At 38.2% G+C, this 24,925-nt stretch overlaps 6 protein-coding genes, 2 long non-coding RNA genes and 4 other non-coding genes across 14 annotated transcripts; 8 read left to right on the top strand and 4 right to left on the bottom strand.

The window, feature by feature from the left end:
- The first annotated feature begins 141 nt into the window (after nt 1-141).
- On the top strand, nt 142-3,231 carry LOC111808373 (uncharacterized). Of its 2 annotated transcripts, none has more exons than XM_023694307.2 (4): nt 142-299; nt 716-1,687; nt 2,435-2,727; nt 2,799-3,231. In XM_023694307.2, the coding sequence occupies exons 2-3, from the start codon at nt 1,052-1,054 to the stop codon at nt 2,447-2,449; spliced, it is 651 nt and encodes a 216-aa protein (XP_023550075.1). In that variant the 5' UTR covers nt 142-299; nt 716-1,051; the 3' UTR covers nt 2,450-2,727; nt 2,799-3,231. The 2 variants fall into 2 exon arrangements, with proteins under 2 accessions (XP_023550075.1, XP_023550074.1); XM_023694306.2 differs by having other exon boundaries at nt 2,578-2,727.
- Nucleotides 3,232-3,335: 104 nt separating this feature from the next.
- On the bottom strand, nt 3,336-4,469 carry LOC111808376 (uncharacterized). The gene is made up of 2 exons (XR_002817060.2): nt 4,169-4,469; nt 3,336-3,541 (listed from the first exon to the last, which is right to left on the bottom strand). It is a non-coding gene; the product is annotated as an uncharacterized LOC111808376 (long non-coding RNA).
- Nucleotides 4,470-4,610: 141 nt separating this feature from the next.
- LOC111808372 (very-long-chain enoyl-CoA reductase) lies at nt 4,611-7,690 on the top strand. The gene is made up of 4 exons (XM_023694305.2): nt 4,611-5,180; nt 5,311-5,350; nt 6,461-7,215; nt 7,379-7,690. The coding sequence occupies exons 1-4, from the start codon at nt 5,112-5,114 to the stop codon at nt 7,445-7,447; spliced, it is 933 nt and encodes a 310-aa protein (XP_023550073.2). The 5' UTR covers nt 4,611-5,111; the 3' UTR covers nt 7,448-7,690.
- Nucleotides 7,691-8,048: 358 nt separating this feature from the next.
- On the bottom strand, nt 8,049-11,743 carry LOC111809202 (uncharacterized). Its single transcript, XR_002817183.2, has 4 exons — nt 11,611-11,743; nt 10,175-10,207; nt 8,601-9,892; nt 8,049-8,492 (listed from the first exon to the last, which is right to left on the bottom strand). It is a non-coding gene; the product is annotated as an uncharacterized LOC111809202 (long non-coding RNA).
- On the top strand, nt 8,347-10,147 carry LOC111809201 (actin-1). Its single transcript, XM_023695589.2, has 5 exons — nt 8,347-8,417; nt 8,502-8,570; nt 8,658-9,051; nt 9,134-9,747; nt 9,831-10,147. The coding sequence occupies exons 2-5, from the start codon at nt 8,511-8,513 to the stop codon at nt 9,894-9,896; spliced, it is 1,134 nt and encodes a 377-aa protein (XP_023551357.1). The 5' UTR covers nt 8,347-8,417; nt 8,502-8,510; the 3' UTR covers nt 9,897-10,147.
- Nucleotides 11,744-11,811: 68 nt separating the features above from the next.
- On the top strand, nt 11,812-11,884 carry TRNAK-CUU (transfer RNA lysine (anticodon CUU)). The gene has a single exon. It is a non-coding gene; the product is annotated as a tRNA-Lys (tRNA).
- Nucleotides 11,885-12,446: 562 nt separating this feature from the next.
- TRNAM-CAU (transfer RNA methionine (anticodon CAU)) lies at nt 12,447-12,519 on the top strand. The gene has a single exon. It is a non-coding gene; the product is annotated as a tRNA-Met (tRNA).
- A 240-nt stretch (nt 12,520-12,759) lies between these two features.
- Nucleotides 12,760-12,833, top strand: TRNAK-CUU (transfer RNA lysine (anticodon CUU)). Its single transcript has one exon. It is a non-coding gene; the product is annotated as a tRNA-Lys (tRNA).
- A 250-nt stretch (nt 12,834-13,083) lies between these two features.
- TRNAK-CUU (transfer RNA lysine (anticodon CUU)) lies at nt 13,084-13,156 on the top strand. The gene has a single exon. It is a non-coding gene; the product is annotated as a tRNA-Lys (tRNA).
- A 963-nt stretch (nt 13,157-14,119) lies between these two features.
- Nucleotides 14,120-15,567, bottom strand: LOC111808119 (uncharacterized). Its single transcript, XM_023693930.2, has one exon. The coding sequence runs from the start codon at nt 15,084-15,086 to the stop codon at nt 14,343-14,345; it is 744 nt and encodes a 247-aa protein (XP_023549698.1). The 5' UTR covers nt 15,087-15,567; the 3' UTR covers nt 14,120-14,342.
- An 836-nt stretch (nt 15,568-16,403) lies between these two features.
- LOC111808066 (uncharacterized) lies at nt 16,404-18,894 on the bottom strand. The gene is made up of 3 exons (XM_023693851.2): nt 18,345-18,894; nt 17,678-17,894; nt 16,404-17,392 (listed from the first exon to the last, which is right to left on the bottom strand). The coding sequence occupies exons 1-3, from the start codon at nt 18,666-18,668 to the stop codon at nt 16,899-16,901; spliced, it is 1,035 nt and encodes a 344-aa protein (XP_023549619.2). The 5' UTR covers nt 18,669-18,894; the 3' UTR covers nt 16,404-16,898.
- Nucleotides 18,895-21,745: 2,851 nt separating this feature from the next.
- Nucleotides 21,746-24,570, top strand: LOC111808249 (receptor-like cytoplasmic kinase 176). 2 transcript variants are annotated; one of them, XM_087116922.1, is made up of 7 exons: nt 21,746-22,059; nt 22,169-22,228; nt 22,762-23,078; nt 23,165-23,300; nt 23,383-23,525; nt 23,612-23,735; nt 23,800-24,570. In XM_087116922.1, exons 1-7 carry the CDS (start codon nt 22,008-22,010, stop codon nt 24,231-24,233), a joined length of 1,266 nt encoding a protein of 421 aa, XP_086973048.1. In that variant the 5' UTR covers nt 21,746-22,007; the 3' UTR covers nt 24,234-24,570. The 2 variants fall into 2 exon arrangements, with proteins under 2 accessions (XP_086973048.1, XP_023549887.2); XM_023694119.2 differs by lacking the exon at nt 22,169-22,228 and having other exon boundaries at nt 21,751-22,059.
- Nucleotides 24,571-24,925: the final 355 nt, after the last annotated feature.

The following is a 24,925-nucleotide window of genomic DNA, read 5'->3' on the forward strand; positions in this document are numbered from 1 at the left end:
AAAATTAATCTTTTTAAAATAAAATGAATAATAATTTTCAGAAATTATGGAGTTTAAATCCAAACCGTCAAGTGAAACCCAATGGAAACCGAGCCCACGCTCCGAACGGCCCATTAATATACTTGAGCCCAAGCCCAATTTCCCCTTTCCCATGGCCCCAACTATTCTCATCTATTAACAATCGGCTCGCCGCTATCGTCCTTCGCTGATCGGGAATCGGGAGTGCCGCAGCAGGCGCTTTCGATCCTAGTCTGCCATGGGAGTTCGTTTCCATCCCTGCACGGTCACGACAACAGCAGGTAACTTGTTTCTATCTACTAGATAGACACGAAGATCCGAACCAGTTCGGTTGGATCGTTTTCAGTGTTGCTTTGATTTTGATCGAAGATTTGGGAAATGGACGATTGGTTTCTAACCACTTATGCATTGTTTGAAATCAGTGATGTTCTGCCGATTTTAGTTTTATTAGTTCCTCCATTCTCAGAAGATTTGGGGATAAGTTGCATCTTTTTCGTATTTCTGTTAATGAAATTAGGTTAACCTTTTCATTTTTGGAAAAATTCTGTAACCTACTTTATTTATTTCTGTTTTTCTGTTTTGAAACAAACGTTTGCCTCTCTGTTTATATGTAAAATGACACGGATACAAAAAATCTTCAATAAAATAATCCATTAATAATACAGAAGCAACATTATTATGATCTGTTCATTTGCAGGCACACAATCGAAATTCAAACATAGCTTTACAATGCTTTTGAAGTAAAAGAAAAGATAGAATACAATTGAGAAAGAGAAGGCGAAACAAAATTCAAGAAGTTTCATGTAATCAGCTGGACAAAAAGGGAGGCTAGAATCATGGTGGGATCTCCAAGAATGATACTAACGATGGTCTGGATGAAGATCTCGAGGATTCTCAGCATCTTGTTACCTCCTCCGCCATTCTTCCGACGGCTAATTTCTTTCGGATTCATATTCAGAGCCAAAGATTTTTCAGCAGTGTTTCCTCCGCTTCTGTGCCATTCATTTAAAGCCATTTCAGTAACACAAGCCACATGAACATGGTAGTTGCCGCAGTCAGAGATGTAGGACCACCCATTGCCTCGGCCGCCGTGTTTGGGGCGCCTACTCTTGCACCACATGCACTTCCCTTTCACCTCCTTGTGGAGATTGAACTCCACGTCTTCAATTTGGTAACTATTTTTGAGGTTTCGGCAGCATGGGTGGAGGTCCAAGTCATCTTCCTCGCAGTGGAACACGAAGCCATTGATGGTTTTTCTGCAAGCGTCGCACCTTACTATGGTCTCGTGGCAGCATTTTGGTGGGTTTCTGAGGAACTCAAAGGTGGAGCCCGGAAAGAATTCATGGGAATTCGGTGCATTGTGTGCAAACATACAGGCTTTGTGGAGATCAAAATCGCATTTATCGCATCGGTATCGAGGGCCGAAGCCTGTTTCCTTGCAGCCATCGCAGGAATAAGGTTTCTGATACTCCTTCAGCTCCAATTCATGCATCTGGTGGCTTGGATTACGCAAGGTCTCCATCGCCATTTCTCTGTGTTGCCTTCAAAAGAAAAAACAAGAACAATTCTGGGTGCAGGGAAAAGAGCAGAGCAGAGAAGAGATTTGAGAATATGCAGAATGGAATGCGTGGCTATATATAAAAAGGAAATCGAAGGCATTGAGTTTCAGGTATTTTTCTTCGTCTCTATGCATTGAAATTCCATATGAATTTGGATGAAATTTCTAAACACTGGGATTTTCATTTTACGCCGTGCTTTTATCTTCTTCGCTAAGTTGTTGTGGACTGGGGGTTCGACCATCCATAAATAATGTTAGCATCTTAGTTCTATTACATTGTATATTGTGGTTGCTCAGAGGCGGTGAAATTGGGGACAAAAACTTTTAAGCTATTTTCCTCCTCCTTTATGCATAGAAAAACATATGAATTTGGATGAAATTTCTGAACACTGGGATTTTACGCGGTTTATTTCCCTTCCTCTTTGCCAACTCCTTTTAGTTTGTGGGGGTACGTTTATATTTAATATTTTTTAGTTAAAGCTATGAATTTTTAAAATTTAAATTATTTTATTATTATTATTATTATTTTAAATTTCACAATACTCCTTGAGCTTCCACTCTCAAAAACACTTTTTATTTTTATTTTTGTTTTTTAATTTTAAAAAATACTTATAAAAATTTAAAAGTAGTATTAAAAAAAAAGTTATGTTCTTATTATCACTATATGAATTGACACATCTTTCTCTGACTCATAGATCATTTTTTAAAATGTTTGAAGGTATTAACGTGACTTTTGAAAGTTTGTGTATTTTTGAAAAGTTAGACTAATAGACGAATTAAGGGTGAGTTTATTAAAAAAAAAAACTTTTAACTCCATTTGAGTGGAGAGAAATTCTCATTTTATTTTTGGATTAACAGGTCGGAAGCTTTTGATCTGTATTGTGTTTGGATTGTGGTGGAGGGGAAAAGGAAGGGATAGGTGATTGGAGAGCAGCAATGAGAGTTCCTTATATCTCTCATTTATAAACTTTTTAAGCCTCTTCCTCATGCACCACATGCAGTTGCCTTTGAGTTCTGGGCAGCAGGGGTGGAGATCCAAGTTGTCTTTCTCGCGGTGGTACACAACGCCATAGATTGGCTTTTTGCAGGCGTCGCAGTTCCCTTTGCATCCGTCGTGGCAGGCTCTCGGTGGGGTTCTAAGGAATTCGAAGGTGAATTTTGTGTTGGTAACATACAGGCTTTGTTAAGATCGAAATCCCACTTTTCCATGCACGCTTTGCAGGTGTAAGGTTTCAGGAAAAACTTCGGCTACAGTTCATGCTCTGGATGGCTTGGATTGATCGCCATTTCTTTGTGATACCTTAAAGAGAAAGAATTGTGACTATGTGGATTGAGAAGATTGCAGGAAGAGCAGGGAAGTCATCTAGGGAAGTCATTTGGGGAGCTTGAAGACTTTTTGGTTTGATTTGCTTCGTAAGCGGATCTGCTAACCCGAGTGTTTGCCTAGACCCTTTGCATCTGTTTCCAGCTTGATACGAACCCGGACTTGAGATTGTCATACCACTCGTAGGCAAGACCGTTAATTCTCCTAAACCTTTCTAACTCATCTTCTTCCTAAACTTATATTACTTGACCTGAACTTTACAGTCGAGTAAACGAACAAAATCCTGAACATGAACAAAAATACGAGTCAATGAAATCCTCAACCTTGTAAATATGGGTTTCACTATCTCTTTTTAATTGAACGATGCAAAAGGTGAAGTCGCTCCGCTCTTTTCTTGAACAAGGTAAAGCAGCTGAGAATTATAAAGAATCACACTAACAAAAGGGAGAATGCACCCTAGTTATAACAAACACTCTATTGTTCCATTCCGAACAGTAGAGAACTTTCACATCAAAAACATGTAACAGAAACATGTAACTGAAAACTGCTGAAAACTGAAAAGAAATGAAGTTATAAAGTAATTGATTTTAAACATGGTCTTTCTTGCTGGTCGCTTGGACGCCATCCACTGGAGGCAAGGTCTACAAGAACATTAAAACGATAAGAAGTTAGAAACTGGGAGACTACAAGACAAATGGATGAAGCAACACGATAGCAAAAATGTATGAACAGAAAAGATTGAATTTTTTATGAACAGCTAACAAAAAAGAAAAGCAAGAAATAGAGAACGGATCGGTGATCCTTGGAATTTCTGGAAAAAGGGAAAAAGTTGATATTTGATTTCTTAAACCCATTGATCAAAAGCAGTAAATAACAGGCTAATACTCGAATAAGAAGGCAGTGGGAATAAATTACAAGGTGGACTTTCATCGAACAGGTTGCAGGCGTTGTCAACTTCAATTGCAAACGGTACCAAATGGATTTCTGAAGAAACTCAGAAGTTGAAATTGATATCTAATATCAAGAAAACATAGCAGGACAATTTTTCCGAACGCCCCATTGATCAAAAACAGAGAATGAAAGCTCATAATCAAAGAAGAAAACAATAGGCACAAAATACAAGGTGGGCCTTTCATCGAACAGGTTACAGGCATGGCAAACCACCAATCGACAGACACATGACTATATTTCCGACAATCAACAATCATCAAAGAGTCGCTCTACGGATATATGCGCAGAACAGATTGAGAGAGAAAGAGGGAGCGTACAAGATTTGGTTTGTAGATGTTGTGGACGATGGAGGCGCCGGCGAGAAGCGAAGAGACGACGACGACAAAGGACCAACCCACTGAAGGAGTTCCAGTCGGGCGCAACCCACCGCCGAATTTCCGAGCCATGATTCAGCTCAACACCCACCACCAAGATTTCAATTCCCCGTAAAATGACTCAGGAGACTCCCAAGTACATTACGCTACATAGGGTTCCGCAATTCAATCTGCCCGCCAACTTCCCTCGGCCCAGCTCGGCACCAATCTCCCAAAATTGGCCCAAATCAAATATGACCTAAATTTTAAATAATGTTTAAACTTTCCTTAGCTTAATCCACCCGTCTTATATGAAAATTGTTATTACTCTTAACCCAATTTCGATCAAATCTCAAATTTTCTAATATTTTTCTAACTTGAAACGAAACCCTTTTTAAGTTCATCAATATACTCTTTGCATAAATGCAAGATGGGCTGACTATAAATGAGGTTGGCTGCTTATAGATATTTTCTCTACACTTACCATTTGCTCTTCTGGATTTTTGGAGTGATGACACAGCCACAAATTCACTAATCCATACCAAAATTTTGCTGCAATTAAGAATTTAGGTTCCCGTTCATCCCATCCTCATAAATTTCTTCAGTTGGTTGTCGGCCGCCAGCCTTCCAGATTGAACGATGTGTTGATTTGTGTAATAAGGAGATGATTAGCGGCACGGTTCATCGGAATTAGCTCTCCTACCCCAACTGCACCCCATTTAATACCCTACTTCCCAACCTCCCACTTCAAACCCTCAAACTTTCGTCATTTTTCAATAAAAACCCACTTGGGATCTCATCACATAACCATTTTTTGGTTCTGGGTGTTCTTGTTCTGCTCTTTCGGGATCTGGGTTTTAAAAATTAGGCTTACTTGCCCAGCTGGTTCTCTAATTTGGCGGCGAAAATGAAGGTCTCGGTGGTTTCTCGCAGTGGGAGAGAGATTGTTAAGGGGGGCATTCAACTGAGCGACTCTGTAAGTGTTTGGAATTTGATTGAATTACTGTTTCTTTCCCACTTCCCTTCTCGATTCTTGGAAAAGAAGAAAGGACGAGAAGAATATGAGACTTTGAGTTTAATGGAAATTTTCGTTCTGTTTTTTGCAGGCTTCGGTGGCTGATCTACAGGATGCGATTTATAAGCGAAGTGAGTGCAACCTAGTAGAATGGTTCCTTTAATTGCTGCACACATGCTCTTATTTCCTTAGATTTGCATGTTTATTGAAGTGAATGACAGAATTGGAGTTTGCAGATTCATTTTCTTTTAGTTCAACAACATATTGTGGGTAAATTCAAGTATGGCTTCTTGTTAAGGGCATATATGTTGCTTAGTTGAGCTATGTTTTGGTTGCTGATATGCCATGGATGAATCTTAAAGATTAAGTTTAAACTAGCCTGGCAGTTTAAGCTTTTGGGTGTGGAATTGTTGAGGAATTAATTGTTACTAAGTATGCTGGTCTTTTCTGCCTTTTTCCAACTGTATGTTTATTGTTCTTGATTATATTGCATAGGACTTTCGGTTCTCTAGTGTCTTGGCTAGAGAACTGACAGGTTCAGGCTCAATGGAATCTGAACTTGGCGTCTTGGCTTCCTCCTTCGACTCGTCTTCGACATGGCTCTCTTGTTGTTGTCTGCTAGGATTAAACATAAAGTACCTTAATGACATTTATTGTGGAAAAACAAAAAGAAATCTAAAACAATTAAGACTTGATTTTGTCTATATGAGATTTCACATCGGTTAGAGAGGAGAACGAAACATTCTTTATAAGGGTGTGGATACCTCTCCCTAGCAGACGCATTTTAAAAACCTTGAAGGGAATTCCAAAGAGGACAATATCTGCTAGTAGTGGGCTTGCTAGTAGTGGGCTTGGACTGTTACAAATGGTATCAGAGCCAGACATTAGGCGATGTGCTAGTGAGGAGGTTGAGCCCCGAAAGAGGTGGACATGCGGCCGTGTGCTAGCAAGGATGCTGGGTCCCAAAGGGGGAGTGGATTGTGAGATCCCACATCGGTTGGGGAGGAGAACGAAACATTCTTTATAAGGGTGTGAAAACCTCTCCCTAACAGATGCAATGCGTTTTAAAAGCTTTGAGGGAAGCCCGAAAGAGAGCTCAAAGAAGATATATCTGCTAGTAGTAGGCTTGGGCCGTTTGTTATTACTGTTACGACTTCTTATTAGGACGTAGCATGTAAATCGATATCATTTCTTTATGTAAAATGCAGCTATATGATTTCCTTGTTTCATTCTTTAAACAGCCAAAAAGTTCTACCCTGCTAGGCAAAGGTTAACTCTTCCTGTTCAACCTGGTTCAAAGGAGAGGCCTACTGTTCTTAACTACAAGAAAAGCCTTAGAGAATATTGTAGCGACAACTCGGACAACATATCGGTCGTCTTCAAGGACTTGGGCCCGCAAGTTTCGTATCGTACACTCTTTTTCTGGGAATACTTAGGTCCCTTGATCCTCTACCCCATCTTTTACTACTTCCCTGTATATCAGCTCTTTGGCTACAATGCAGAACGTATCATCCATCCAGTTCAGACGTATGCAATGTACTACTGGTGTTTTCATTACTTCAAACGGATCATGGAAACATTTTTCGTGCATAGGTTCAGCCACGCAACCTCACCGCTCTCAAATGTGTTTCGGAACTGTGCTTACTACTGGTCGTTTGGCTCGTATATTGCATATTATGTGAATCACCCACTTTATACCCCTGTTAGTGATCTTCAAATGAAGATTGGGTTTGCATTTGGTTTGGTGTGTCAAGTGTCAAACTTCTACTGTCATATCTTGCTGAGAAAACTGCGGAGCCCTGAGGGCAGTGGGGGATATCAAATCCCTAAGGGGTTTCTGTTCAACATTGTGACATGTGCAAATTACACAACAGAGATATATCAGTGGGTCGGCTTCAATATAGCTACACAGACTGTTGCTGGTTATGTCTTTCTTGTGGTTGCTACTCTTATCATGACGAACTGGGCCCTCGCAAAGCACCGTCGCCTCAAGAAGGTATCGTCTAACTTATACTATGTTAAATCACCTCTAAACTCGAAACGTGCGATTCCCTTGTTCTAAACATCTCTCTTAAGCTTCTCATCACATGTTTGGATCTTGCTAGAGGCTCTTTATAGTGATTTTACTTCTCATTTGAACATTTGTTTGGTATCTGCAGCTGTTTGATGGGAAAGAGGGAAGGCCAAAGTATCCACGCAGATGGGTGATACTTCCTCCATTTCTGTAGAAGAAAGAATGAGCTGCCGCAGCATCCATTCAATGAGCTAAATTAAGTTATGTTCTTTGTTGTGGTCTGAACATTATGAACAATGGTCCTCTTGATTTGTTTTGTTTTGCTTCGGCGTTTAGTGAGTTCTTGGTGACTGATGGCTGCATGTTTCCTTTTCACTTCTTTCAACTGCTGTCTTTGTAGTGACATATTGTTGATGCTTCTAAATTTATTGTTCTGATAGATTTTTTTTCTCTACCATTTGATGTGTTTCCATAAGGGTTAAGGGTACGAGAAATTGATAAAAGATCGTTCTTTTCTTTATCATAGATATAGTGTTTTTTTCCGTCCGTTAGGGCAAATATTTGAACTTTTGACTTTTCAATCAACTTAAAAATATATTCAAGTTGGCATAGAACACTATCGTATATCATATCAATTTGATCAATTCAATCCAAGTTAATTAACTAATACATAATATTAATGATTCAATTTTTCACCCTGCAAACTATAGTCACTTTGTCGATTATATAATATTTTTAACGGGTTATATCATCGACAAGAAGATATGATGCACCATGGTCACTTTGTCGATGATATAATATTTTAAATGATATGCTTAAACTGATAACCAGGGTCACCTTTTAATTGAAATAATAATTAAGAATTAATAAAATGAAGGGAAAAAAGAAAAAAAAAATTATGGATTGAGTATAGGGGGAAGAAATTTTCAAAAGCTATCCCTCTCTGTCGGAAATGAATTGAAGAAGAAATAACTAACCCGCGGAATAGGAAGCGGAGGCCAACGAACTCTCCCTCTCTCCCTCTGTGTCGCAAATGCAGTCAGTTCCACAAGAAGCTCGCTTGGACAGTCCAAATTCAATCCCTTTTCCATCTTTATATTCCCCCATTTTCATTTATGCCCTGGAAGCCTCTCTCCTCGGTCCCTCTCTGTGTCTCTCCCGCTGCTCACATTCATTTTTCAAAGGTTCAACTATTTGCTGCTTCTTCGACTCTCCTCATTCTTCCTTCTTGTTCCATCTCTTTATATTATGCACTTTTTCTATAACAGGTATAAAAGATGGCAGATGCAGAGGACATTCAGCCTCTTGTGTGCGACAATGGAACAGGAATGGTTAAGGTACACTAAACTAGAACCAAAAAAACTCACCTAAAGGGCAATGAATTATATGATGTCTGCTTAATACCTTTTCTTCTTTGTGTTTAGGCTGGATTTGCTGGGGATGATGCTCCCCGAGCAGTCTTCCCTAGCATCGTCGGTCGTCCTCGTCACACCGGTGTGATGGTTGGCATGGGCCAGAAAGATGCTTATGTTGGTGATGAGGCTCAATCCAAGCGTGGTATTTTGACCCTGAAATACCCAATTGAGCATGGTATTGTGAGCAACTGGGATGACATGGAAAAAATCTGGCATCACACCTTCTATAATGAGCTTCGTGTTGCCCCAGAGGAGCATCCTGTACTCCTAACTGAGGCTCCTCTTAACCCCAAAGCTAACCGTGAAAAGATGACACAAATCATGTTTGAGACATTCAACACTCCTGCCATGTATGTAGCTATTCAAGCTGTCCTCTCACTCTATGCCAGTGGTCGAACGACTGGTAACCCTTCCAAACATGATTTGATTCATTCTCCTACCAACTTAATTTGGTGTTGCTATCTTCTTACTTTTCTGTTCTGTAGGCATTGTGATGGACTCTGGTGATGGTGTTAGTCATACAGTCCCCATCTATGAGGGTTATGCTCTTCCGCATGCCATTCTTCGACTCGATCTTGCTGGCCGTGATCTTACTGATAACTTGATGAAAATTCTCACAGAGCGTGGATATTCATTCACTACCACAGCAGAGCGGGAAATTGTGAGGGATATGAAGGAAAAGCTTTCATATATTGCCCTTGACTACGAGCAGGAACTTGAAACATCCAAAACCAGTTCATCAGTTGAAAAGAGCTATGAGTTGCCTGATGGACAAGTCATCACAATCGGCGCCGAGCGTTTTAGATGCCCGGAAGTTCTTTTCCAGCCATCCATGATCGGAATGGAAGCTGCAGGTATTCATGAGACCACATATAATTCTATCATGAAGTGCGACGTAGATATCAGGAAGGATCTGTATGGCAACATTGTCCTCTCCGGTGGTTCGACCATGTTTACAGGCATCGCCGATAGAATGAGCAAGGAAATCTCTGCATTGGCTCCAAGCAGCATGAAGATCAAGGTGGTGGCACCTCCAGAGAGAAAATACAGTGTCTGGATCGGTGGTTCCATCTTGGCTTCTCTGAGTACCTTCCAGCAGGTTGCTATTATTCATTCACAAAATGCTTTCAGTTGTTCCCTTATTTATAATACTTAATCGCCGTCTTGTTTGTTTTGGTGCAGATGTGGATTGCAAAGGCAGAGTACGACGAATCTGGGCCGTCAATTGTCCACAGAAAATGCTTCTAAAATGACAAAGAAACAGAACGGTTAAGAAGACATGGGAGTACTTGTAGTCCTTTTTGTTCTAGCTTTATTGTTTTAGTATTGAAATAATTGATTTCAAGAAGGTATTTGAGTTGGTTGCCACGACTAACCCTTCTTTTATTAATATTTATTTTGCTTACCATAATTGTTCTCGTAATCATAATTTAAGACCCAAAACTTGTGTACTTCAAACTGCCATTCCAGGAAGAGGAAGAAGAATATGTTAATTTTTACTTGCACCGTTTCAGTGACTTTCTTACCTCAATTTTTACATCTGGATTTGAATATTTGACCTTCAAGGAAGAAGAACATGTTAATTAATCAAATATAATCAAAGGGTATCTTGAAGAGCTTTTGAGAGATGTAATCTAAGAAGCTTTTGCTCTGGGAAAACGAGATTATACATTAAATTAGAAATATAGTTAAAGAAAATCAACAGTTGGTTCAAGAAACTAAATTAGAAATATAGTTAAAGAAAATCAACAGTTGATTCAAGAAACTTGCTTCGTGCATCCTACGAACACTTGGTATCCATTTTACCCACCGCTAACAAATATTATTCTCTCGAGGTTTTTAAAACTTTTCTCAAATATTATTCTCTCGAGGTTTTTAAAACTTTTCTAGGTTTAGGTTTTCACGCCCTTAAAGAAGGCTTCATTCTCATCCCCAACCTTGATAGGGAGAGGTTTCCACACCTTAATGTTTCGGTTCTCATCCCAACCCAACCGATGTGGGATCCAATACTTTGTCTGAGATTAGTTCTTGGCCAGAACTATTATAGTGTTCAACCTATGCCTCCCTCAACTCAGATTGCAACATCCTAACCAAGCCTTTATCCTCTTTGGATTTAGTTGAGATTGCTTAGATAACTAACTGTTAGAACTGGAAAATTGTGAGAATTCATGCCTACATAATTGTACTCGATCAGAATAATTCAACGAACAACATTTAAGAATTTTCCCTTCCCTTGTTATCTTTTGAGTTTTAGAGCCTTCCAAAGGCCTACAAAAAATGAGATTACTCAAATCCCATAAATGATGGAGCTACTAAAATCAACAACAGAACATCCTGTGGCAGAAATCCAATCAAAATCCTAGCAACCAAATACACACTACTAACTGCTGAAAGGAACCTCAATTCTTAGTATGAGTGAGTTTTCTATTGATCTGCTTCTTTTTGGTTGGTTGTACAAGTACTTATTTTGATTTGAGGTTGCAACACAAGTCTTCAATAGACTTCAGAAAGGCTTGGAAAAGGATTTTACGATTACCGTGGGAACCCTCAAACAGCATTTAACAAATAAGGAACAAGATCCCCAATCTCTCCTTACACCTACTGCATATTCTTAACCCTATCGTAGTGCAAATTGAGCACTCTCTTTCTCTTTTGTTAAGCTATAAGGTACATACAATCCTACGATCAAATTCTAGATTGTTTGACTAAACCTCTACCTGCCTATAAATCCAACTTCTTCAACGAAAATATAATCTGAATGGCGCTCAATCGTGGCGTCTGACACATAAAACATTCAATCGAAGCTAACTGATACATATATATGATCGAAGTTACCGGTTTCAACGAGTTTGAGAAATTAAAAAACGGATGAGCAGAACGAAAACCTCATGTAGGCAGATATATGATAATTTGAGAAATTAAATTGTATTTCAAATAAATGAAGAATGATGCAGTAACGTACTCATGATTGAATCTCCTCCTTTTGAGCTTCGATGATGATAGAAGATATCAAACCTGCTGCAGGACAAAGAGTGGGGCTAATCAAAATGAACAGTGTCGTCCATGGATACTCCATTTTGTACCTTAAATTGCAGCTGGAGCAGGGAGAGGTCGGCAGATGAAATTGATAGAAATTATTAAACTTAAATTATTAGGACGGAAAGCCCGTCTAGCTCAGTTGGTAGAGCGCAAGGCTCTTAACCTTGTGGTCGTGGGTTCGAGCCCCACGGTGGGCGAATGCATTTTGGATTGATTTATTCACAAAGCCAAATTTTATTCTTATTGAATTAGACTATTTGTGTACGATTTTTCTTCTTTTTTTCATCTAAAAATAGAAGTTCGTCTAACTCAGTTGGTAGAGCACAAGGCTCTCTCTTAACCTCGTGGTTATGGGGTTGAGCCCCATGGTGGGCGAGAATGTGTACTGAGATTTTGCACGTTCATAAATGGTTTGTAGATTGAGCTAGGCGATTTGTTCTTTTTTCGTTCAAAAATAGAAGCCCGTCTAGCTCGGTTGGTAGAGTGCAAGGCTCTTAACGTCATGGGTTCGAGCCCCATGGTGGGCGAGAATGTGTACTGAGATTTTTTTAGTAGGCACAACAAGCCAAATTTTGCTTTTATTGTGGATTGAGTTAGGTCATTTGTAGCCCGTCTAGCTCAGTTGGTAGAGCACGAGGCTCTTAACCTTGTGGTCATGGGTTCGAGCCCAGAATGTGTATTGAGATTTTGCACGTTCATATGGATTGAGCTAGGCGATTTGTCCTACGATTTTTGTTCTTTTTTCATTAAAAAATAGAAGTCCGTCTAGCTCAGTTGGTAGAGCGCAAGGCTCATAACCTTGTGGTCATGGGTTTGAGCCCCATGGTGGGCGAGAATGTGTTCTAAGATTTTGCACGTTCATAAATGGTTTGTGGATTGAGCTAGGCGATTTTTGTTCTTTTTTCGAGTAAAAATAGAAGCTCGTCTAGCTCAGTTGGTTAACCTTGTGGTCATGAGTTCGAGCCCCATGGTGGGCGAGAATGTGTTCTGAGATTTTTAGTAGGCACATTCATAAATGGTAGACCACAAGCCAAATTTTGCTTTTATTGTGGATTGAGTTAGGTCATTTGTAGCCCGTCTTAGCTTAGTTGTTAGAGCGCAAGGCTCTTAACCTTGTGGTCATAGGTTCGAATCCCATGGTGGGCGAAAATGTCTACTAAGATTTTTAGTATGCACGTTCATAAATTGTAGACCACAAGCCAAATTTTGCTCTTATTGTGGATTGAGCTAGGCTATTTGTCCTACGATTTTTGTTCTTTTCTCAAGTAAAAATAGAAGCCCGTCTAGCTCAGTTGGTGGAGCGCTCTTAACCTTGTGGTACTGAGATTTTGCACATTCATATGGATTGAGGCGATTTGTCCTACGATTTTTGTTCTTTTTTCGTTCAAAAATAGAAGCCCGTCTAGCTCAGTTGGTAGAGCGCAAGGCTCTTAACCTTGTGGTCATGGGTTCGAACCCCATGGTGGGCGGTTGTATTTGGGTGATTTTCTTAATTTTTTTAAAATGCTTTAATGACTTTTGAAATTAGGGTTTAGTTTATTTAAAAAAATTGATGGTCCTAACAATTTCTCATTTCCAAATAATGGCGTCTCCTCATCTCTTTCAAGTTTCAACTACACAAACCCAAAAAGAGAAAAAATTGAGCAAGTTGAAGCTGACAAATCAATACGACAAACTGTGATTCACTGAAAATTCTTCATTTTGAAGGAAAATCATGAAACCCTTTGGAAAAAAATGCCTGCATAGAAGCGTAATCAAGCAGATGAAGGCTTCCATTTCATTCAAGTGGTGGTGTACTTGATCATGATGACTCGTGGTGCGATATAGCTCACTGAAAAGGGGCCCTCTCTCTCGACATGATTGATGCCATGGAGTTCGGGGAATCAGAAAAAGCTAAGTCTTCTTTCTTTTTTCCTTCTCTTTATTTGCTTAGACCGCAACAAAGTCATGGTAGTGGCGCAGGGTTTTGACCTCACTGTTTTAATTGTACCGCCGCTCACATGCATCAAAGTGTTTGATGTAATGCCACACAGAAAAAAAAAGTAGGAAATGAGAAAATTTGTTGAATTTTCCGAATTACATTAATGGTTTCTGTCTGAACTATGAAATGGATTGGTCTTTTTTTTGTCGTTTGAGTGAATCAATTGGGGATTCAACAGTTCATTGAATGGAAAAACACTGTTGTTCATGTTCTGGGACTTTGTGGATTCCATTTTTAGCACCTTCTGGAATTGGAATCACTCAGTTAATCTTCTGTCATGCAAGGCAATTCATAGCTAAGTCGAGATCTTTAAGGATCTACTAAAGAAGATGAACTGCAGGGGGGGGGGGGGGGGGATTATCCGATTGCTTGAAGAATAACAAAATTTGGAGATAAAGATTATGAAAGCGAGTAAAATGGGGAAAAGGGCAGGGATTTTGTGGCCTGTAGATGCAAAATCATCATAATTTATTAGCAAGTACTAGAGATTTCTATGTTGTTGAAGAGCGGATGCTCTTCCATTTCAAGTTTCAGAAAACAAACCGTGTATACAATCACAACGAAGAAGAGAAAAGTTTGAACAAAAACCAATTACCAATGAATCCCTTCTGCTTGGCTAAGATTGATGATATGAGAATGGAGGAAAATGAATATCAATATGATTAGAGGAGAGGCTAATAAGCCATTGCAACAGGAGGCGCTGCAAAGCTGATGGTTTTCTGGTTAGGCATAGCAAGCATAGCGGTGTGATCCAAGAAATCTTTGAGAGCCACAACAGACTCCAAAATGGTTCTCAAATCATCAGCACAAGCAAACCCAAAACACCCTTCTCTTCGAACTGCATAAACATAAAAAGTTATGCATCCTTTTCTGAATTTGAACCGAGCCATCTCACACCCACTTAGCCCTCTAATCATCTTCTTATTCACTTCGCCTAGAGGGATTTCTGCTGCCCAAACACGGTCTATTGCTGCCTTCATGGCCTCATTTTCAAACACAAAGAGAAGAACTTTGGACTTCTTGGTGCCGAGGCCTAGAGTGAGTGTGTGCCACGCATGGTGAGCGAGGATTGTGAAGTTTGTGGGAATGAAAGTTGTGGCAGATGGGAACGGCGGTTTATGGCCGGAATTTCTGGTGGTGGCCGGAAAAGAGAGGAGCTGGAGAAACTCTAATGGCCTAGCTCGCCGGATTGTGAAGGATTTAACGATGAATTGGCCACCGAATCTGAGACCCTTTACATGAGAGCTTGGCTTGAAAGAGAAATCAGAGGCTGATTTTGTGGTTTGGTCATTTGGGTGTTGATGTTTTTGCTTCTTGGTGTTCTTCCTGTTGTTCTTCTTTGTCTCTGTTTCCTCCATGTCTTGTTCTTCTTTCTTCTCCCTTGTGGTGATGGGCTCTGTTGTTTCTGCTGCTTCCATAATTAAAAAACCAATCTTCTGCTGTTCATGTCTCCTTTATTTGGCTTCCTTTATTTCTTAATTCGCCACTTAGCTTAATGATGATGAATTTTCCATTAGATGCTGTATCAATATCACTGTGTTTGGTGGTGATTAGATCCCAACGATTGGTACCAACATCAGATTCCCATTCTCCAAAATTAATTTTAAATTATAATTTTAGTCTTCAACTTTAAGATTGTCTAATAAATCTTCTTCTTTCCTTTTCGATCTTTTTCTTCTCTCTTTCCCCTTCCTCTCTTTTCTCTTATAAAGAAAATAGGAACCCTACATTGGTCTCTCTTCTCCAACAACATCGTTTCTTCTCTTTGGGCGACGAAGACTTACAACAGTAGCAACTTGTTTTGAATCACGAGCATCCTAACAGTGACCTACATACAACGTTGAGTTAAATCAACTCACAAATAAGCGTCGAACATCATCATACTACTGTCTCAGTGCTACAAACATTATATTATAGAAGATCTAGATTGACGTTTGTATTATAGTTTGAGAATTAAATGGGAAGATCTTAGTTGTTTTAGGTTACCATGAACTTCCAAATATGGTCACAAGGAGCCCAATTATAGAGGAGGAGGACCACACAACTTCAAACCTAAATAGGAAAATTACTTGAATCAAGAGCTTCATGTGTTTCCCAACTATCATAATTACACCCATTTCTTCGACTTCTAAATTATAAATTATACCTAATCCGTATTTGATCTATATCTTATCAGGAGCTGTTTGTTTCAAATACAAGACAAGTATTATATCAAATTATGCATTCTACTCTAGTGAGTGGCCAAACTAAGATCGTTAAGAAAAATTTAAGAAGCTAAGAGAAAGGTGGAATTGAACACATTTGGGTCGTATGTTTTGACAACCTAAAAGTCCTTCCAATAAAGGTAGTTTTTCTTTTAGAAAGGCACCATAGCCTTTAATCATATTGATGCAGACACTATGACCCTCATAAAAAAATTTGTTTAAACGTTAATAAACCCACATTAAGAAAAATAAATAGAAAACTTCGTGGAGAGGAGAATAAAATTGGTGATAAGAATGGGACAACGAAAGCTTCACTCTATCCACCCTATAAACATCTCTAAGATGAACAATATCAGACAAAGAAAGTAGAAATTTTATAAATACGAAACGGGTAAAGAAAGTAGGAACCAAAACACCGATAACATTAAGGTATGAAAATGGTATTAAAATACATGCATATATTAATTTATTTATTTATTTGTTTGCATATATATATATATATATATATAGATATATATAGATATATGTGAGTGTGATAAAATAAATAAATAAATAAATAAATAAAGGAAAAAATGAAAAATGAAAGGTTCCCAAACGCCCACAAAAAACAATAGGCATAGGAAAATACGGCAGAGAAAAATGAAAAATAAAAAATAAAAACAATTATTTCTAATTCTCACTATTGTATAAATATATAAAAATAAATCACCAAAAATAATAAGAACCAAGCAGTGTTTGTAGGTCGTAGGTTGTTTGGCTGTTTGGTTGTTTCTATATTGTATTCCCAATCCTCATCCATCAACTTATGCTGCTGCTGCTGCTGCTGCGGCGGCGGCGGCGGCGGCGGCTGGGCTGTGGTGCATCAAAATGGAGCCCTGCAGGACCCCTTTTATTTCTTCTACAAACTCAACCATCTCACTTTTTATTTCATACTTATACCATACCCCCAACAACAACCAAAAACAATTCAAAACTCGCGCTACACAATTCCGACTCTCCTCAAAATTCCTCGTCTGTACACTCTCGTCAAACGGCTCTCAACAACGAGTGTCGTCGCCTCTCCGACTTCATTTTCCTAACGATCATATCGCCCTTCACTGGCCTCACGAACCAATCCGATTCCATCTCTGATTGCAGTACTGACTGAAGTCTCTTCAAGTGTCCAATGCACTGCTCATGGCTCAACATGTCTCTGCTCCCCAACTGCTGCTCTTCTTCTGGATTAACCATTCTCTGGCATGGTGACTGCCATTTCGCTTGCAAGTATGCAAGCGATCTCCATGGAGGAAGCGGCATGGAGTTTAGCTTCAGCGACGACTTCCCAGCTTCAACCATGATTTGAAGGAACTGCTTAAGCCGAGATAAAGATCCAACATAGATTACCGGAAGCGAATTCAATATCTGATCATATGATTCAACTGCCCTCGCTATCTCAAAGTGGCTACGAAAGTCAATATCGACAATCAACCTCTCTGAGCTACCAGAGGTGTAGTTAACGACATCGATATACTCATGATCTCCTGTAGATGTACGAGAAAAAAGCCGAATAAAGAAAAGATTCCAGAAGGCAGAGAAGTTCCAGACTCATTTCTCCATCAATTAGAGTATCAAACTACCAGAGATTATGCCCTCAAGCACTACCCAAAAAGCAGAGAATAGAACATCTGATGGAATAAACTACGAAAGAAGAAGCTTATTCGAGTAATTAAGGCATACCCACGAACACCCAAGTTGAGTTCTTATGTCATATCAACAGAAAATTCTCCATCATTGAAAGTAAAATGAGTAAGGTTTTGAAAGGATACCTCCAGGGACCTTGCCGGCACCCTGCCATCTGGTGGTGCATACAGCAGCATCATAGCCATAGAGTCTCAGTAGCTTAACCAAAACAAACCGGATGCAACTAGCATTGCACGAACCGGACTTGTTCATGTTCAAATCCTTCTCATTCATTGACAAGGTAAGCGAATGAACCACTGAAAGCAAATCACTTTCGTATTGGGATACTGGATTTTTATAGAACTGACAAAAACAAACAACAAATTCTGAGAATTCAAATGATTTATGGATCTCATCTATTAGTTTCATCACAAAACGATGTGCAGGACAGTTCTAAATCACAGTAATCTTGTACAGAGACATCTCCAAAAGGGTTTTAATTACAAGTTCATGGTCCAATTGATAAATTCCTACAACTTTGAAGGGTGTTAAATTTGTTTCCTCGTTTACTAATCCAATATAACAAAAACAAAGGCAGCATGAACCAATCGAAAGTTCAAACGTTCATAATCAATATTCATATCTCAACTGCGTTTGGTAATCATAAGAATATCAACCAATAAGTCAAAAGAACATATAATTACGTTTCTAAAAAGAGGAAGCATAAACATAATTACATCCAGAAATCACCAAAGTAAGCTAAAAGTTAATTAATCAAACGAGAATTAAACAAATTTCAAGAGAGAAAGTTACCAGAATCTTGTCAGCGAGATGAGTAAGATCAGAGACACCAGAATCGCTATCGCTGCTACACCAAGAGTCAGCTCCGCCGCTCCCATTTTCCAAGAAATCACTAACCATGAGGGCTAAATCATGCTCACTTTCATGGCTAAAACCTCCCATTTGACCCACACCCTTAATTCCGACTCCACCACGGCCGCCTACTTTGACCCATAAATCCCCACCCGCAACGCATATCCGGCAGTCCATTTCCACGCCCAAAAGAACCCTCTGTTTCGCCTCTATCCGTCTCCACGTCCCACTTCCCCTCCGATTACGACGAACGCCCAACCCCATCTTCTCTATTAGCGAAAATCATCGTCGTCGCTAAATTTAAACACAAAAGGAGCTGAAAAAAGAATTTGGGGGTTTTAAATTTCGTATTATTCAATTATGGAAGCTCAAATAAAAAAACAAAAATTAGAACTCAAATGGGTCAGAGAAGAAACAAGGAGGCGAAAAGGAGAGACGAAAAAGAACGAAGCCTTTTGTTTTCGTTTCAGAATGATGAAGAGAAAGGGAAGAAACGAGGAAATGGAAGAAGTGCTTATAAAGGCATAGATAAATGGTGAAAGGACGAAAATATCCTCTAATTTTCTTGAAGAACAAGTAAATCTATCCCGATTACGTGGAAATTTTGCAAATAGTGGATAAGGAGAAAGAAAAATTAAAGAAATTAAGCAAATTCATCTCATTAATTTAAGTTTTTTTTCTTATAATTATTAAATGGACCCCTAATTCTATATTAGGTGGTCTCTTAAGATTTTAATACATGTAAATTAAGGACAAAAACATGTTGGTACGTAGCCATAGTTCTCACTCTTAGAAACTGATGGTAAGTAACATGATCATGTTGTAGATGGTACCAAGACCGTTAAGTCAGGACATACAATAATGTCTCAAAATAAATCGATAGATAAAGTTTAAATATTAAATTTGTAATTGGATAGGTGTATTAATTATAATCCCTCTGCTAAATTTGACTAAAACATGCGAAGATTACCAACGTTTTAAAAGGCATAATTATGAAGCAAAATAATACAATATTATTTTAATAATTTCTCCATTATTTTATTGACAAATAAAACCAAGCCACCTAATATGTCTACCAAACCTTATCGGCACGAAAGGGTAAAATAGTCATTTAACATGAATCTACACTTGGAGACCAAGTCACAATCAACCATCAATGAATGGAGGTTTTTACTTTATACAGCCAATCTCATTAATGATGATGTAATCTATTAGATTTGATGTAATAATTATGTATTTATGTAAACAAACCTAGCAAAATTACACTAATAGGTTTTTCTTTTTTTTTTTTTTTTTTTTTTTGTATCATTGTTAAATAATTTTTTTAATTTATATATATATATACCTTCGCTCAAATGTTATTAAAACTTTTAGAAGTTTAAAAAGTAATTTTTAAACCAATTTAAAATTTATGAATATTTTTATTAATTTAGACTTTAAAATACAAATATTAATAACGTAACAAAATAATTTTAACCAAAACTATTTTTAGAAAAACAAAATTTAGTATGTGACGTGGAATTTTGTTGAGAGGAACCACAGTTTGAATTATAGAACGGACTGTAGACGAAAAGCGTGGCATTTTTGCCGTTCGTGGTCACTAAATTAACTAGCTAGGGTTAAATGTAGGGTGCTAGCCTGTAGGATTGTGCCTTCACTCAATTTAACTCACCGACAGGTGACGCCAACAACATTCCTCGTGACTTGTTTGGAATGGGCTTTTCAGGTCCAGAACCATTCCAATGGGCCCAACTGGGCCTGGATTCACATTCATCTGTCCCCGTGTTTTGAGATTAAATGTATTATCATGAAGAGAGTATCGATGCATTAAATAAACTAATATAGGGGTTAGGTGATGTTTTATTTTAATTTAATATAAATTTAGACTATTTTATTTCAATTAAAGTTATTTTCTCTTCGGATTATGATCTGCAAATATTTATACCTAACATTAAATATTTTATTAAATAAAATATACTTTATACCATTATTAATTTAAGACTTTAATATATTCAACTATATATATATATATTTGTAGGTATAGAGCAAATAAATAATGTTTTGAATTACAAATTTAAAGTTTTTAATAATTCATTAACTTTAAATTTTATCGGAACAATTTATTTCTCAACAATTTTTCGATCATTAATATATTTAACAAATTTTTTAAATATTATTATAAATAATTTTTAATATCATACATATATGAATTTAAACGGTTGAATGGGCTAGATTAGAATTTACACGTACTAAATTTGTAATTTAATCATAAAATATCAATCAAATGTCAAATGATTATTTAGAAGCTAGACACGAGCATTCAATTGTATATTAAAATACCAAAAAAAATAAAAATACATAATACTTTAGTTGACTTTTTGTCTATTTCATGTTGTAAATTTTGGTATTGTTTGACTGAAAGGAATAAACCTAGTCTATGGTGAAAATTTTATGCTCCAATTTGAAGTATTTAAATTATTTTTGAAGCAATTTGGTTATATTAAAATATATTTATATCATGTGACAATACATTAAAAATTTAGGATCATTATTGACGTGATCCATATTATAATTTGACACGTCATATATGTATTTAAATGCAAAACTATATTATTTTATAAATTAAAAAAGAAGATTAAAACTCTAGAATAATGGAAAGAAATTAAATATTAAAATTCTCTTATACAATTGTGTTTTAATTACGTGGCGGTGGGACAAACTCCCGCATGAAGGTCAACCGGTCAACATTGCCGGCTTCCGTTTTTTTTCTTTTTATTTACGAAATAGCGATTGTCATGTTTTTATATTATTTATAAAGCTTTTTGTAATAATTAATATAAATAGTAATAATAATAAAAAGATAACAATGATTTTTTGTTTTTGTATGATTATCTCAAAATCAAAACCATGAGAGCTTATACTCCAAATAGACAATATCATATCATTTTGGAGAGTTGTGTTCGTCTAACATGGTATTAGGGTGGTCATGTCAATAGAATCCTCAACAAAGCTAGATTTGCAAAAGTGGGTTGAATCATCGTAAGCTGTGCAACCAAGGAGGATGATTAATGAAGAACTATGAGTATATCGAAATTCGTTTTATAGAATTGTTTTGAAACTTGATGAGTTAGTTGTGAATGAAGATTAGGGCCAAAGGAACGAACCCTTTATCGAGATTCAGAAACTCTCCACCAGCGCTGCGGGGCTCTGTCGCTTACAAACTAAACTGTTCTAAAACCAATGGTAAAATCCATAGAAAGAGGAGGCAGCGAAGTTAATGCAATTTTGAATCTACACCTACTTGAACTGTGAGTGTAGGCCATAAAACGCCAAGTCAACCCTTTTGCACCTTTTGTCCTCAGCTGCTTCAAACCCCCCTTCCTTTCTTCCTTGCCCTTCTCAATTTCATTTTCTTTTGGCTTTCTCATGGAACTTCTTCTACCTTTCACACTTTTAAAACAAACCCACTTCCCATTCACGGGCTAGGCTACTGCTACTGCTAGTTCTAGCTCCCTCTTCTTCTTCTTCTTCTTCTTCTTCTTCCCTTCATTTCCCCTGTTTTGGAGCCGCTTTGTCCAGAGCTTTGTTTTGAGCTTGCTGTTCATGGGGTCCTGCCTCAGTGCTAGGATCAAAGCTGAGAGCCCTCTTCACAATGGTTTCAACCTTTTCCTTCTTTGTTCTCTATGATTTTGGTTGTTTTTTATAGCTAAAATGATGTGATTGGAGTGACCAAATTTGGGTTGTTTTTGTATGATTCATGTCAGAGTTCAAAGGGGTTAGTTTCATTGTAAGACTATGTGGGTTCGTAAAAAGGCTCTTTCGAGGTACTACTCTTAGGATTTTCTTTTTTAATGTCTCTGATGGGAAAACTAAAGCAGGCATGGTTGAGGATTGTTGGAGGGCTGCTGGGAACGAGTTGAGAAGACTGTTCGAGGGCTCCATACGTTTCATAGGAGGCTCTATGATGTATTTTGTTCGAGGGAAGTATCGTTGAGGATTGTTGGGAGAGGAGTCCCACGTCTGCTAATTAAGGGTCGATCATGAGTTTATAAGTAGCGAATATTATCTCGACTGGCAAGAGAATTTCTGGGGAACCTAGAAGGAAAGCCATGAGAGCTTACTCTCAAAGTGAACTATATCATACTATTGTGGAGATTCGTGATTCGTGATTACTAACCCTCGGTGATTTATGACAGAATCTTTTTTAGATGTTGCCTAACTTAAAAACTAGATCAAGCAACCTTGTGAAGCATCAGTGTTCATGTTAATTCTGTGGTTTTATTGGCTGTCAGTGTATGACTTTTTGCTTCTGCTTATGCTTTTATAACAATGGTTATATATAATGCCTCCTACACAGGCCTGAGCTCCAAGGATTCAAGAGATGATAAAGGTAATTCAATCAGCAAGTCTTCATCGGTCTCGACCCCGCGGACTCCACGAACAGAGGGCGAGATCTTGCAGTCCTCCAACTTGAAAAACTTCCCCTACAATGAGCTTAAAACCGCCACTCGAAACTTCAGGCCTGATAGTGTGTTGGGTGAGGGTGGTTTTGGTTCTGTCTTTAAAGGGTGGATTGATGAGCAGTCCTTTGCAGCTACCAAGCCCGGGACTGGCTTGGTCATTGCAGTGAAAAGGCTCAACCAAGAAGGCTTTCAGGGTCACAGAGAATGGCTGGTTAGTATCTCTCTATCCATTAACGTGTACTCTTCATGCTACTCTGCTTTTGGAATGGATTCATTTATGGATGTCTCAATTTACAGACAGAAATAGATTACCTTGGTCAGCTGCATCATCCTAATCTTGTGAGATTGATTGGCTTTTGTTTAGAGGACGAGCATCGACTTCTCGTTTACGAGTTTATGCCTCGAGGCAGCTTGGAAAACCATCTATTTAGGAGTAAGCTATTGACTTATTTCACCTGTTGAATTGGTATTGCAAGAATGACTTAGATTCTCCTTTTATGTCTTTGGTGGATCAGGGAGTTCTCGGTTTCAACCTCTATCATGGAGCCTGAGAATGAAAGTTGCCCTTGGTGCAGCTAAAGGACTAGCTTTTCTACATAGCGACGAAGCGAAAGTAATATACCGAGACTTCAAAAGCTCGAATATCCTGCTCGACTCAGTATGTGAGACAATTCAACCTCTTCAAGCTTATGTTTCTGACATATTTGTTGTTGATCTCATTTGTATTGAACTTTGAAATGACAGAACTATAATGCAAAACTCTCTGATTTTGGATTAGCCAAGGATGGTCCTACAGGTGATAAAAGCTATGTTTCCACGAGAGTTATGGGAACATTTGGCTATGCTGCTCCTGAATATATGATCACAGGTAGCTTTCTAGTTGAGTTTGACTATGACTACTAGTTATTTAACGACGTCCTCTTCTTTTGAAGGTCATCTCACTTCGAAGAGCGATGTTTATAGTTTTGGAGTTGTTCTTCTCGAGATCCTATCGGGGAGACGGGCTATAGACAAAAACCGACCATCTGGAGAACATAATCTTGTGGAATGGGCGAAACCTTACCTCGTTAGCAAACGAAGAATTCTTCAAATATTGGATGCACGTATCGAAGGCCAGTATTCGACAGGAGGAGCACTGAAAGCAGCTAAACTTGCCATTCAATGCATATCAACTGAACCCAAGTTAAGGCCTAACATGAATGTGGTAGTGAAAGCATTGGAGCAAATTCAGGATTCCAGTGAAACAAATGGATCAAGGGGTGGCCCTGTAAGCAAACCCCTAAAGAACTCCAGTCAAGGCCGTGGCTCCACAAATAACAAAGCTGTTTCTTATCCTAGACCATCAGCTTCAGTACTAAATCTTTAGACATCTGATGAACAGGCTAACGTTTCGGCCGAACCGGACGACCCCTCATGTTTGTAACTGAATCATTGTACAGCTTCTTGTTTAAAGATGTTTGTCTGCAGAATCAGTTCCCTAGTGTGTTTCCTGTTCTTGCTTGATAAGAACAAGATTTCGTTCCACGAAGAGTCAGGCATCATAAGCTTAAAACACTCGTTTCAAACAATGCTTTAACAAAATAGAGTGTTGTTCTTCATATAGAATTGAGAATAGCTGAAAAGTTCTACATATTCTGCTGTAGTAGTTACTTTTTCCTCTTGGATCTGGTAATAAATCCCTCTGAAAGATGGAATTTCCCTTCTTTGCCTGTGCCCATTTTGAAAGCAGCCTCCAACTTGAGTATCAAAGTCATAGCTGTTCATGAATTATAAAAAGGACCCAGGTAGAGAAATGATATCAATTCCCGTGTATCACATGGATGCCTCCTTTGACCGCTACCATTGTCTAAATTTTATATTCACGACATATATTATAGACTAAAAGATTACTCCACCGGATGAACTCAAGATCTTAATGCATTTAATTTTGTCACCCAAGTAATTTTGAGCTAAAAAAATGGTGTTTTTTTTTTTGTAACTTTTTGCAGTATTAGTAAGAACCCATTTGGGAAAAAATCGATATATTAAAGAAAGTCGAAATCTTTACAAATATGAAGA

Source organism: Cucurbita pepo, chromosome 13, assembly GCF_057944985.1.
Source record: "Cucurbita pepo subsp. pepo isolate OVF chromosome 13, ASM5794498v1, whole genome shotgun sequence".
In the NCBI taxonomy this organism is placed as follows: domain Eukaryota; kingdom Viridiplantae; phylum Streptophyta; class Magnoliopsida; order Cucurbitales; family Cucurbitaceae; genus Cucurbita; species Cucurbita pepo.